Below are 13136 nucleotides of genomic sequence, written 5' to 3'. Positions count from 1 at the left end.
AACAACTTCTTGTTAGCGGGGCCACATGGAACAGAGCGAAAATGGAGCAAAGTAATTATTCTGATACATATCGTATCGTGACTCCAAGAACGTGATACATCTCGTATTGTGTCTCAAGTATCACAATATGCATCGAGTCATGAACCTGACACCCCGAGAATACACAGCCATGTACTCACCTGTATTCTTGCAGTCCTCAAGGTCAAGGGCATCAATGATCTGGTCAATTCTCGACAACTTTTCAGAACGAGGCATCTTGTCAGGCAGGTGGATCATGGCCGCAAACTGATGAATACAGAACACGCCATGAATCACAGGTGGGTCAGATGCAGGCATTAAACATCAACAAGTGCTTTCACTAACACAGAACTTTACACTTGATATTGATAAACCAATAAGATAAAACCAGGGCTCCAGATAATATTTTGAGCCATTGAGCAATGTTGATTATTTACTCACAAATTATCATTTACATTCGGTATTGATAGTTTTCTTTGGGGGTATTCAATATGAATTTACTCCCTTTTTGTCTATTCAGGAATATTGCGCCAATGATTTTTTTATTTTTAATTAATTCTGCTTAAATTGATGTTTCCTGCGACCTATAATTTGTATCTGTTTGTGTGCTAGATATCTAATTAACAATAAGCAAGATTTATTTGCATTTTTCCACTGCAGTAGAGTTCATTTATCCTTTTCATGTAACTTTTGTTTTATATAAATTTCTCAAGGATATTTGTATGCAAGCAACTCAAATCAAATAGGTAAAGGTGATATGTTTTTCTGTATTTGCATAAGCATATCTGGAGCTCTGCATAAAAGTTGTATTTTAGAGGTTAAAATGTAATTTGATTATTTTGTAGCCACAAATAACCTCATCCAAAATGTTAAACAGAGCATATGACCATTGTCAATACTTCGCGGGTTTATCTCCACTCCGTTCCTCCATTAACCATGTCAACCATGAATACACACAGCATTCAGTTTTATCATAACTTTTCAGGTAATTCTTGCATTATTTCAACTGAATCAAGAAGCGATTTGTCTCTTATTTTTCGCGATGTTTCAATATTCATAATGTCTGAATGCAGGCAGGAACTTTGAGGATGGGCAGGTAACTCTCATGGGTCACCTGCCCGACTGTCTTGTTGGGTTTTAAAATTATTTCAAACACTGGTAACGGAGACCTGTACATTGTGTAAACAAACCTGTGAAGTATAGACAATAACTTGGCAACGAGGTCATCAGGTAGGTGTCATATCTCAACCTCGCTTGACTCTCTGTGTCATTCAGAATTGGGTGGGTACACTCTGTATAATCATAATTGTCACATCCTATACACATCGATTAATTGGACAGTAGCCATTTTGTCCTCTAACGGGTTCTTTATCATGTGATCATTGAATGGAGAGGACAATCCAGTATTGGACACTGAAAGTGAAACAAGTACAGACTTACATAAAGAGTCTCCCACAACGTCAGTTTGGAGAAGAAGAGGTCCTCTTGCAGAACATAGCACATTCTTTGCCGCAATAGTTTCGTCAGCTTCTGTTGGTTCACAGTTATCTCCCCTGATTGTGCAGTTGTTCTCCCTGCGATTGTATTTAGCATTGTCGTTTTTCCCGAGCCTGTAAAAATACACAGGGTATTTATCATGTAAAAGGTGAAACTCTTTATTCAATATGTTGAATTTTGATGAATACAATGTCAATAGGCTCATTAAATGCTTGAGCGAGTGACCAATGCCACTTTGTTTTAGCAATATCACAGCAATACCAGGACTGGCAACACAAGAAATGGTCTTCACATCGCTACAGAAGTGCAGTATTCTTGAACATGATGCTAAACACCATTTCACCTCACCTTTAAGAAACAGGCTGCTAAGAAATCCAGGGCAGTATGGTGCCAATCACGGGACGTAGCTGGATCTATAAATGTGTAATCCAGCCGTAGAAACTAACATTTACTAAACTAATATTGTTTGGTGGTCTCATACAAGGATTTCTAATCCTGTAGTACACTTAGCACTAGGGGTGAAACAATACAGCAAGGTCACTATACATAGGTCACGACACGATACATATCGCAATACATATATACTACTCAAAGGAAGTTAAGGATCACCCGATTCTTTCATAATGGTAAAGTTAATCTGTAATGACATGAGAGATTAACTATAGTAATATGAAAGAATCAGGTGATCCTTAACTTCTTTTGAGTAGTATAGTTTACATCAAATCACACGGACACTTATTGGCAACATTTATTTCAGAGCAGGTTCAAAAGGAAAAGCGAGCTTTAGACACATGTTTGTAGTGGCTATGTTTAGCAATGTTTAGTAGTGTATTTGAAATGCTAATTACAACACATTTTGTGATATCTGACTGACAAAAATGCCAGGGCTCATTAAAGGAGTAGTACAGCAGTAGAAACTAGCATTTTTAGGCCACTAGTCTGTAGTTCTAGCATTTTTAGGCCACTAGTCCTTACAATGCTAACATACAGCATAACCTTTGAAAATGGCAAATTTCTACAAGTTCTTGCGATACCTTAACTATTGGACAGTTTGGCAAAGAAGAACTACAGAACTAGTGCCAATTTCTAATGCTGCAATCTCAGAATTAGTACTTTGTGTGTGTGTGTGTGTGTGGGGGGGGGGGGGGGGGGGGGTAGGAGGAGAGGGAGAGATACGTAACATTCTCCAATGTCGTGCAACTATGTCACACCAAGAGTATTTTATTTTGACCTTTCGCATGTTTAGCAATCAGAACGGAATGCCCTAACAATTGAAGTGTTTATCCTCGATGTATGACATCCACACTTTTAGACACGCAATAGATACTAACTGGCCACCAATGTATTACATGTTTGCATACCGATGTGCGTGTAATAAAGTTGTTGATCATACATGTTATAAGCATGCTTTTCAGTACAGTGACAAAGGACCAGTAAACATGGTAAACAGAGGGTGGCAGTTTATACAGCACTCCTTTGAAAGAAACACAAGTACCGTATTCATCACAATAAGCGCCCAGGGCGCTCTCAAAATTAGAAATAGGGGGCTCTTATTAGAATATAATTTTAGTGAAGTTGAAAGATAAATTTCGTGGTTTATGCTGACACTGACAGCCTGAAATGTATATGTACGACTAGTATATTTTTCCAGAAATTAATTGCCCAGAAATTAAGGGTGCATATAACACACGAATGTGTATTTTACGTGAATAAATAAGTCTTGTGAACATTGATCAAACGGAAGGGGTACAAACTGGGATTGTTCACTTGCCAATATATTAGCAAATATCGCCATGGGCGCTTACTAGAGCGGGGCGCTTATTACGTCGAATACGGTACTTCAGTGGTGAATTAGGAGAGCTGTGGGGGTAAGGGGAGGGAGGGAGAGTAGAGGGATGTGTGTGAGGTTCAGTGCCCCCTCCCCTTGCAAATAACATATAGATCTCAATGACAGCTTCTTGCTATTGAAATATTTGTGTATACTGTCTCTTACAAACCATCACAACCCCGTCTGAAAGACCAGCTGAGACCCCCAATACTGTAAAATGAACCTGTATCTTGTGCAGGTATATTAATGAGAGTTTGATAACAAATTACAAGCTTTTGTGAAAGAAAGAAATTAATTTTATTGAATGCATGATACAAAATAAACATTGATCTTTATATATGTTACAGTCAATGTGTAAAATGATTGAAATTTTGACTTAGGCAATTTACAAAACACCAAACTATTTCATTCATTTTACAATTATTTTTCTGTCAGAACTGACAAAAAGTCATAAGAGGTTCAAAAGGGCTGAAAAACACCACAACAGACTAACAATGGTGGGATTAGACATTTTAGAAGCCCAATAATGATACCATATAGCAAAACCCTGAAAAAAGGGCAAATTTCTACTAGTCCTTGCATGCCTTGTGATACCTTAACTATTGGCCAGTTTGGCAAGGACTGTAGGACTAGTGCCAATTTCTAACGCTGCACTGGGTGATGAAACAGAGCATAAAAATGTTTAGAATTTGTTGAATATATAATACATGGAAAAATAATTATAAAATGACAAAAATAAGTTGGCGTTTTATAAATTCAGTCATTTTACACATTGACTGATTTTACTCATTTGGCCGTAACATACCGGTATATAATATTCAAAATTCATAATTTTGCCACAGCAGAGCAGCTGACATAGAAATAACTGAAATCCAGTTAGCTATTTGAAACATGACTGGCGAATAAAAACTTGCATGGATGGCTGTGTCTGCTTATCTGCCAATTATCTCTCAATAATCATGATAATGAATAGTATAACATGAAAAACATGACAGCAATCTGGCAACATTACACAATTAATTTGGAAAATCCACATATTACAGCCACAGAAGGCCCAATAAAATTTTGTACAAATTCAAGGACTCAATTCTATCAAGTAAATTAAAAAATGAATTGATACCAATTTTCAATCTCTACAATTAAGATTATATTATTAACAGTGTTCAGTTCATTGTTCTCTGGTAAATACATCCAGTTGGTCAATTACCACACAAACACATATCAATGTTATTTGGGGAGGGGGTTCAAATTTGTTCAACTGGACATTGCACAATGTCATAAATATTATTAAACATTTGGTGTATATTTTGCTGTTATTAACATGATCAAGAGGAAGTCCATGAAGCATGTAGTATGGAGATCGTGGAAAAAACAAGGGGCTGATAGAGTTCAATGAATGACAGCGATTTGCCTTTGTCTTTAATCTTGTGAGTCCTGTGGCATCTTGGTAATATATTTTGGGGTCTCAAACATTAAAAGCCAATGAAATGGAGTCTGTAGTAATTTTTTTAAAATTTTCTGTATCAAAGCTAAGGGTGCTGTTGTTTGAAGTATTCTTAGCGCTAAGGTGGTCGTAACGCCCATACCTTAAACATAGACTTATGATAGATGTAGCGCTATGCTCGTTTTGTAAAACGACACCTAGGGCTTAATTTTAAACAAAATATTCGGTCTTCAAGAAGTGATACATACTGATTATTTTACAAGCATGCATGTCACAATGGTCACACTGATTTTACAAAAACGAGTGTCAGAATTCTTGTATTTCCCAAGCGAGAGTGAGGGTAATACAGTGATCCCTCGCTATTGGGCTCTTAGATATAGCGCTATCTCGGTTACGACGCGCGGTATCGCATGGCTCCCAAATTTTTTGTACACTTTTAATACTGAAGTTTTACACAGCCGTGATTGTATTGTTGTTCGTTGTTCATTTGCACATAACGCTTCTCATTGCATAATCAACCGTTTATCGCTGAATGGAGTTCTAAAAATCTGTTTGAAAACATCCGCGGCAAGTCCCGGAAATACGATTGTTCTACTAGTCAACTTTTCACACTATACATCCTTTGATCTTAGAAGCGCATGCATGCAATAAAAGAGAACCACAAGCGAAGTTTATTTTCTTAATTAGTGGGCAATCCAATTTGAGGCGACACTGTCAACTCACATGTAGTTGCTGTCACAACACGGCGGTCATTCCTTTTGATTCAGATCAAGTAACCGTATCAAACCAGTTAATCTGGCTTGAATGCGTATCTATATTTGTATGAATGTGTATGAATGCGCGTAGTGCTGGTCAAAACTTTCGTTTTCCGTATTTTAAGCAACATGACCAATCAATGCCACTGAATCACTCTGTACTTGTGAAATGAATTGTGATTGGCTCTTCACTCATAGCGGCTGTTACTACCATTATCAATCAATATTTTCATGTATATAGACTACATTCACATTGAATGTTACAGTTAAGGCTTGTAAATAATAACAAACGGCGAAAACATAATGGATATATATTTTTACACTATGAACGGTAAACAACTTGTATCATTACAATGTGCGAGACAAGTCAAAGATCATCAGATCATGAGATTGGCCGAGCGCGCTCCCCCACCTCGGCCTCGGTTAAACAGCTCATCGTCTATAACGCCCACCAATTATTTGGACCCCATTGGTAGCGTTGTAGCGAGGGACCACTGTACATGAATTCCTGCAAAGTTACTTAAAATCAGTATGACACACATCCAAGTGCAATGTCAACAATCTTCGACGTCATTCTGACCTTGTGTCACATTAAGATTCGAACGTCAACAATGCTGTCTGGATGACGTAAACAATATGAAGTGAAGTGTTTTAGAATGGACAGGTATCTCGTGTTTATAAAATAAAATAACTGATGGCTGTAGATACTGTTTGCATGAGGATTAAGAATGCGGAAAGAATTTGTTGTGGCTACTAGTGCCTCCGTCGCCACAGGACATATACAATAGAAAATGGCATTCTTGAATTTTATGTACAATGCCTCGTGGGCATGGTTATTTTCATTAAAAGTTCTTATGGTAATTGTTATTTCATGTCTTGATAACATTACACTTTGAAATGAAACAGTTTTCCCCATTAGTTGCATGTTCCACTATGGCTAAAAGACTTCCTGTTGTAAAATCAATTGGCAGTATTCGGTGAATTCCATTGACTGTATCTTACAGATGTTTGACGAGAATTTCTAGACTGCGTGAAATACATTAAAATGTAATCGCATCTTTCTGTATTTTGACTGAGTATCACAAACATTATGTAAGTCTTGCATTTCAAATGGAAGTGGAAATAATTTTTTGTGCTGGTTGTTGTGAAAAAACTAGCAGACAATCTTTATTTCTCATAAATTGTTGAGTAATAAACACAAGACATGCCTAAATTGAAAATGGCACACCTTCAAAATAGGTCCAGTGTCCTTGGGCACACCTAGTTTTAATTTTCTAATTTCGAGCCCTGAATACACTGGGCAATCAAGGATGGAACTGAGTCAGAAAATCCCAAATCCTACTCACCACTCGGCCCCATGACAGCCAGGATCTCTCCATTGTGGACTACACCGCTGACTCGGTCCAGGATGGTGTTGGACTCAATCTTAACTTCCAGATCCTTGAACAGAAACTCCAGTGGCTCCGACCGTGTCAGCTTCATCTTCTTCGTTACTGAGTCGGTAATCCAGTTCACAAAATCTGAAACATGATCAATGATATGAACACACAATGTCATTTAGAAAGTGGTCAAATGTAACAAATGTTATATTTGGGATAACACTTTCAAAGTAAAGTGATCAGGATTAGAAATTCCTTGTATTAGAGTACCAAACACCATAATGGCAGTTAGAATACACTTCTGAAGGCACACTCAGAATTTTGTCCTTAAAGATACCTTGTAATATGTGTTATGCCTGATTGTAACAGACCAATCACATGAGCACATTCTACAACCACAGAAACTCTAAAGCATACTTCTAGTACTAATAATACTTCATACTTGCTAAGACTGTCAAATACAACTGATTCATTTTATCTTAGCCATTTGATTCTTGTGTACTCTCGTTCATCATATCCAATGATTAAAGTTTGTCAAGTGTCTCCATTGTGTTCTCCCTCTCTCGTTGTGACTGGTAACCATATGGAAAGTCACTCATAACCTGATAACATATTAGGGGCTTGTCCAGAATTATGATTTGAATATTTGTAAATTTTGTTAAACATGTTAAAGACAATTGATACTATGTTAATGAACACATTACCAATTCTAACATACATTTTTTCACAATTCCAAATTCTAAGTTCCTCATTCCCTAATAACAATTCCCTGTTAACAGGGAGAACACAATTTTTTGCCATGGATTTTGATGTGAATGTGTTTATGAAATCCATTAGCAGAATAGTATGATTAGTGAAGCCAAGCTATTCGTCTAACTTGATTTGCAAACATGTGATGTGTTAAAAAGCTGCCTGCCTGTCTGTTGCTGACTGTTAAGTTAAAACAAGCATTCACTCAGTTTAATGATGATAACAATCACTAGATGATTGATGTGAGGCAAAGCTATTCGTCTAACTTGAGTTGCAAACATGCGATGTGTTAAAAAGCTGCCTGCCTGTCTGTTGCTGACTGTTGAGTTAAAACAAGCATTCACTCAGTTTAATGATGATAACAATCACTAGATGACTGATGTGAAAACACCAATGATTAATTTGAATATGTATTGATATGTATACATATATAAGCAGAGTACTGGTAGTTTCTTATTTGGCCATGGTTATGCCTACCCCTGGTATTGTGGTTAAGTGCTCCGCTAACACATCATCAAATTGGCTTGACCACACAGCTGAATAGAAAAATGAATTGTCAAACAGATGAGGACTAGATTGTAGGGTTAAGGAAATGTCTTGGATATGAAGTGACGTGCTTACAATCTGACATTGTATGTTTGTTTGCCATTGAAGGCCACACTCAGCCATATTCCAGCTGCAATATCCTTGCCTGCATAGAATCCAGGCTCAACTACACAATCCACGCAGAGATTGTTATTACATGTATTTTGATCAATGATCCGCGATATCGAGGGTACAATAATATGCAATCAACCAAACCACTCGATCCAATAATTTGCCTCTTACGACAAGCATAAATTGCTGGGGACCAATTCTTAAATCGGACTCCGCCAAGGGTCACTCTGACATAGACGGTGTCGGCTTCCTTACATAGCATCATCAAGAATATAGCACAGGTATGCCGTTGACAGATAATTGTCGTAATGAATCAGTGTGTGTATGTATACATTATAAATAAACATGTTATGAACATGATCAATACAAGAGAGTGAATGTTGCTTCAAGCCCAAGTCAGCAAAATTGTAACCTCATACCGGCTGATTTTATAATCGTGGGTTATCGACTTTAGAAGTTTAGTAAATCTATGCTTTTAAAGATTTTCAATCATAAGAGTTCTTAGAAAACATTTCATTGGAACGACTTCCATCATATGGTAACCATACTGGAAAACATCTTGACCCCAACGATTCGACTTTAACAGTTATGAAGTTACCTCGTGTTTCGGCGTTCTATATAAAATAGCATTTATGTAGACACCGGTAAAATAGCATTCGGCTCAGACAATATTCATTTTCAGTCGATTAAACCTGTTTGTGAACCGGTTCATCAATTGAAAGCGACTTACCTGCAGTGCCTTGATCACACAATCAACGCTACGGGAACTGAACATGGGCATTTTACATTTGAAAACGCTCTCAGCTGTGACATTATTTTTTGTGACTTTTGCCCTCTCCAGGAAAGGTAATTTGATATTCTCCTGTCACTGAACGTGCTTCCGGAAAGGGCAGATAACTCTAAATGTACAACGGATGATGAACCGGATCATAATCGAACCGTACCACATAATTACTATTCCAATTGAATAACACATTCAGACGTTTACAGGTTTGGTGAAACTCGCGGCCAAGAGTGTGGCGCTGATAAAGCAAGTATCGTACTCTGAGCGTATATGGTAGTCGAACCCACGACTAGCGAGTCCTGCCGGGAGCAGGTCAAAACGCCCTCATGTCAGAACGGCCAGAGTGAAAAAGTCAAAACGGCCACAAACCCACAGTTAGTGAGTGAGTGAGTTTGGTTTAACGCCGCTTTTAACAGTATTCCAGTTATATCACGGCGTGTCAGCTTAATGTGGGAGGAAAGCCCGAAGTGATGCAGGTCCCAGACGTTTACCACTTCGGCGAAACCCACGAGCACGGGTATGGTGCTGACAGACCTAGAAACATAATCGGGGCGAACCGGGATTCGAACCCATAATCATAGGTTTCTGGCGTGCCCAAGGGACGCAACTCTGCACAGCGAATCGCGGCGCCATAGACGACTGAGCCACCCGTGCCCCCAAACCCACAGTTAAAACGGCCACTAAAAACATCATAACTACTACAACCGATCCTGGCACAACTACGGTAACTAAAATAAAGTGAAAAACTATTGTAAGACAGCATCTTAAAATAATAAGTGAGTATATTGTCAAGAAAGGTGAAATTCTTCATATACACTGTACAGACTGCAAGTGTATTCTTTCTACTACAACTATAAGCGAATAAAAGAACAATGGTTTAAGCATATGAATTGTAAGGATATATATCATTCCACTGTGGAAAGAGAATGGGAGGTGTGTGTGTGTAGGTTAGAGTCGTATTAATATTGAGTCGCATTTTTGGCTAAGGGTCAGCGGTCGCATGCATTCAATTGGAGACTCAGTAAATTAAAGATTTTCGGTATTTTTAGAAAAGCTGGTTTGTTTTGTTTGTTTGTTGTTTAACGCCGCACTCAGCAATATTCCAGCTATATGACGGCGGTCTGTAAATAATCGAGTCTGGACCAGACCATCCAGTGATTGACATCATGAGCATCGATCTACGCAATTGGGATACGATTACTTATATGATTACCGCTCCAGCAACAAAACAAACACAAATTTGGTTACGGAATGCAAATTGACACATAACAGATGCAGAAACGTACAAACTAAGAGAATAATTCGAAGAAAACAAAGACAGTTTCCACCATTGACTTTTCAGTATTTTTACCAACTGTATATGATAGTCAAAGCACATATGATTACATTTGGATATTCATTAAAAGAGTAAATGTCCATGTCTATGCTACACATAGTAGCCGTTTTCGCCAGAGAAATCGGTGACGTTTTGCTGAGGTGCCGTTTTAGCCTGCACCCAATGTCCATAAATGTTAAGCTTACGGTATAAACGTTTCTTTACTTTTATTTGTTATTATTTCGTCGTATTAACTGCCTCAGTAGGCTCCGATCGCCTTGTTTAATATTCAAATGATCTAATGATCAATGATATTCTGATAACATGATACAATGAAATATATACTGACGTGGTTTTGCTGGAGCCGATCACTTACTTCACTTACGCTAAGTTTCAAGTCTATAGATTGTTTGTGTTGACTGAGTGTTTTTGTGAAGCAGTTTTTCAAACTTCAGAAGATGGAGAGACAGAAATTTGATGAATCATGAAGTGAGGTTGGGTACAGAGAATGACATCGATAAATACCAAGGACGGTGCCCAGTCAAGGAAGCCAAACAAATCAGTTAAACTGGTGCTGTTTTCGCGCAGTTTGACGCTTTGGGGCGTGAACCACTCTCCTACCCAGAGTTCCATGCGGCCGGCAGCCAGCTAGCATAGTACCTCTGCCACAGGCCAGCGCCATGTGACGATTCGTCACATCTTTCACAGTCCATTCAAGATATTGCATATGCTTTTCATCCGTTTCATGTTTGACAAGTCTACACATTTTCATAAACAAATGTCAAAGAATGGTTAACTTTCATTGAGAAAGTATGCAAATACGTAAAAATCTACTTGTTTTTGCGTAGTTATCCTATGTTTACATTGGTTGTACGGCTCCACGTGCTGTCATCGAAGCCCAACGGAGAGCTAGCGACACGGTCACTTTAATGCATAAATATATATTGTCATGCAACTCACTGTCGCAGTTGTAGTAGCATATCTATATAGTTATGCAAAACAATATGTAAAGCGCCCCCAAATACTTGCATTAGTCCGTTCTATACTGATTTCTGAAAAAGCGCGTTTGTTTACAAACAAGAGAAAAGTCCGGACACGTGATATGCAAATTAGCCTGTGGCAGTGGTGTTATGCTGAGTCACCACTGCGACGGAGTGTGGGCGTGAACCTGATCGTTCATGTACAGATACAATAGAGAAATAGACCTGAATAATGATTTATTACAGATTACATATAAATATGGAATTATAACACGGTAAATCTTAAATATCAGATGAAAATTAAAAAAATATTACAGTAATCTACTCCACCCACGACTTACCGAATGAACCTCCTGTCCTTTTCAGCTTGGATATACAAACTGAATTATATTGTTGTCCATAATAGATGAGGGTTTAACGTGGCGTTCAATATTATTGCACTTACATAGTGACGTGCATGCGTGCGTACGTGTGTAGTGCTAGCCTACTGAGATACCATACTGCAATTTCACATGAACACCCCACTCAAACACAGTATACTGAAACCGACCCGAACAGTCCTTGTTTTAACCCCTTAATGCCGAGCGCCAGGCAGTGTAACAATTTTGTCAAGTTCCGTCTTTTAACGTCTCTGGGTATGATCGAACCCCCGACCTTCAACTCTCCAGGCAGACGCTCCACCGCTAGTTTATGGAGGCGTCTTGTTCATAATACTGTTGTTGAGATAAAGATGCAAATCCAGATGGTTTGGGTTTTTTAAACTATGATTTTTTACAAAGAAAAACACCTTGCAGCAATGTTATTCACGTTGAAGGTAATTTCTTATTTTTAAACAGTCTGAAGCATATTTATTTATTTCAAGAATTTTCGGGGACAATTTATTTTTTTCGCCCACTCAAAAGCCCATTAGAATAGTAGGTACCATTCAATACCTACTGGTTAGTTTGAACAGGTTAGGCCTTTCTTAAATCAGAATGTATTTCTTGAAACCTTTGGTCGGTGGTCGAAAGAAGAAAAACAGCTTGTGTTGAAATGTCTGATTAATATTCATATTAACATATCTGATAACCTTTATTTTTGCTCAATTTTTTAATTAGGCAAATCCCGTGGCCAAAGAATGGTTGTTATTATCATACCGCGTCAAGTATTTTCTTAACTGCATACGTAAATCTGTCTACACAATCCCGCTGACGCCTGTCAAATGACTATAAAATCAAGGGCATTTTCCAAACAACATTAAATGTGGTACACACAAAAAATATTTGTTTAAAAAAAGTTATGATGCTATGTTGCTTTAAATAGAGGAAGCACATTTTATTCAAGACTTTTAAAAAATGGCGATATATAAAAACTTAACGAGAGGTGCGGCGGCCTGTACAATATCACAAAACACGCACGTTCCGCGTGCACTAACAGTGAAGAGTCGGTTTTTTTCACGTACTGAAATGATAAATTACCTGTGATCAACACCCTTCAGCAGAAGCCGTTAGCAGTGAATCTGAGAACAGATGTGGGCGCAACACGTTTCCATACTCTGCCGGGCGGTGTTTGATACCATTCTTCCTCTCTCGAATAAATATACGCGTTATCTCTAGATTTTAATTAGTTTTACAAAGGTTAGAATGAGTGTATGACCTGGAAGCCACAGAACAATTATACCCTGGCCACAGGAATTCTTTGTTGTACAATAAAAAATAATATCAATTTTCATAACTCATTTATCCTTCGC

General features: G+C 38.0%; 1 protein-coding gene across 2 annotated transcripts in view; it reads right to left on the bottom strand.

Moving 5' to 3' along the window:
- LOC124132027 (ABC transporter G family member 22-like) overlaps positions 1 to 9196 on the bottom strand; it is a 35151-nt gene extending 25955 nt beyond the window's left edge. Inside the window, exons 1-5 of one of the 2 annotated variants that reach the window (XM_048396471.1) lie at positions 9059 to 9196; positions 8149 to 8207; positions 6889 to 7062; positions 1459 to 1628; positions 180 to 285 (exon numbers count right to left, since the gene is read on the bottom strand). In XM_048396471.1, the coding sequence (XP_048252428.1) occupies positions 180 to 285; positions 1459 to 1628; positions 6889 to 7024 (412 nt within the window). In that variant the 5' untranslated portion in view covers positions 7025 to 7062; positions 8149 to 8207; positions 9059 to 9196. The remainder of the gene's footprint in view (positions 1 to 179; positions 286 to 1458; positions 1629 to 6888; positions 7063 to 8148; positions 8208 to 9058) is intronic. The other variant, XM_048396470.1, reaches the window with a different exon arrangement.
- Positions 9197 to 13136: the final 3940 nt, after the last annotated feature.

Source organism: Haliotis rufescens, unplaced genomic scaffold, assembly GCF_023055435.1.
Source record: "Haliotis rufescens isolate VD_foot unplaced genomic scaffold, xgHalRufe1.0.p SCAF_15, whole genome shotgun sequence".
NCBI classification, from domain to species: Eukaryota; Metazoa; Mollusca; class Gastropoda; order Lepetellida; family Haliotidae; genus Haliotis; species Haliotis rufescens.
Note: the sequence above shows the minus strand (reverse complement) of the source record. Positions and strands in the feature narration are given on the sequence as shown.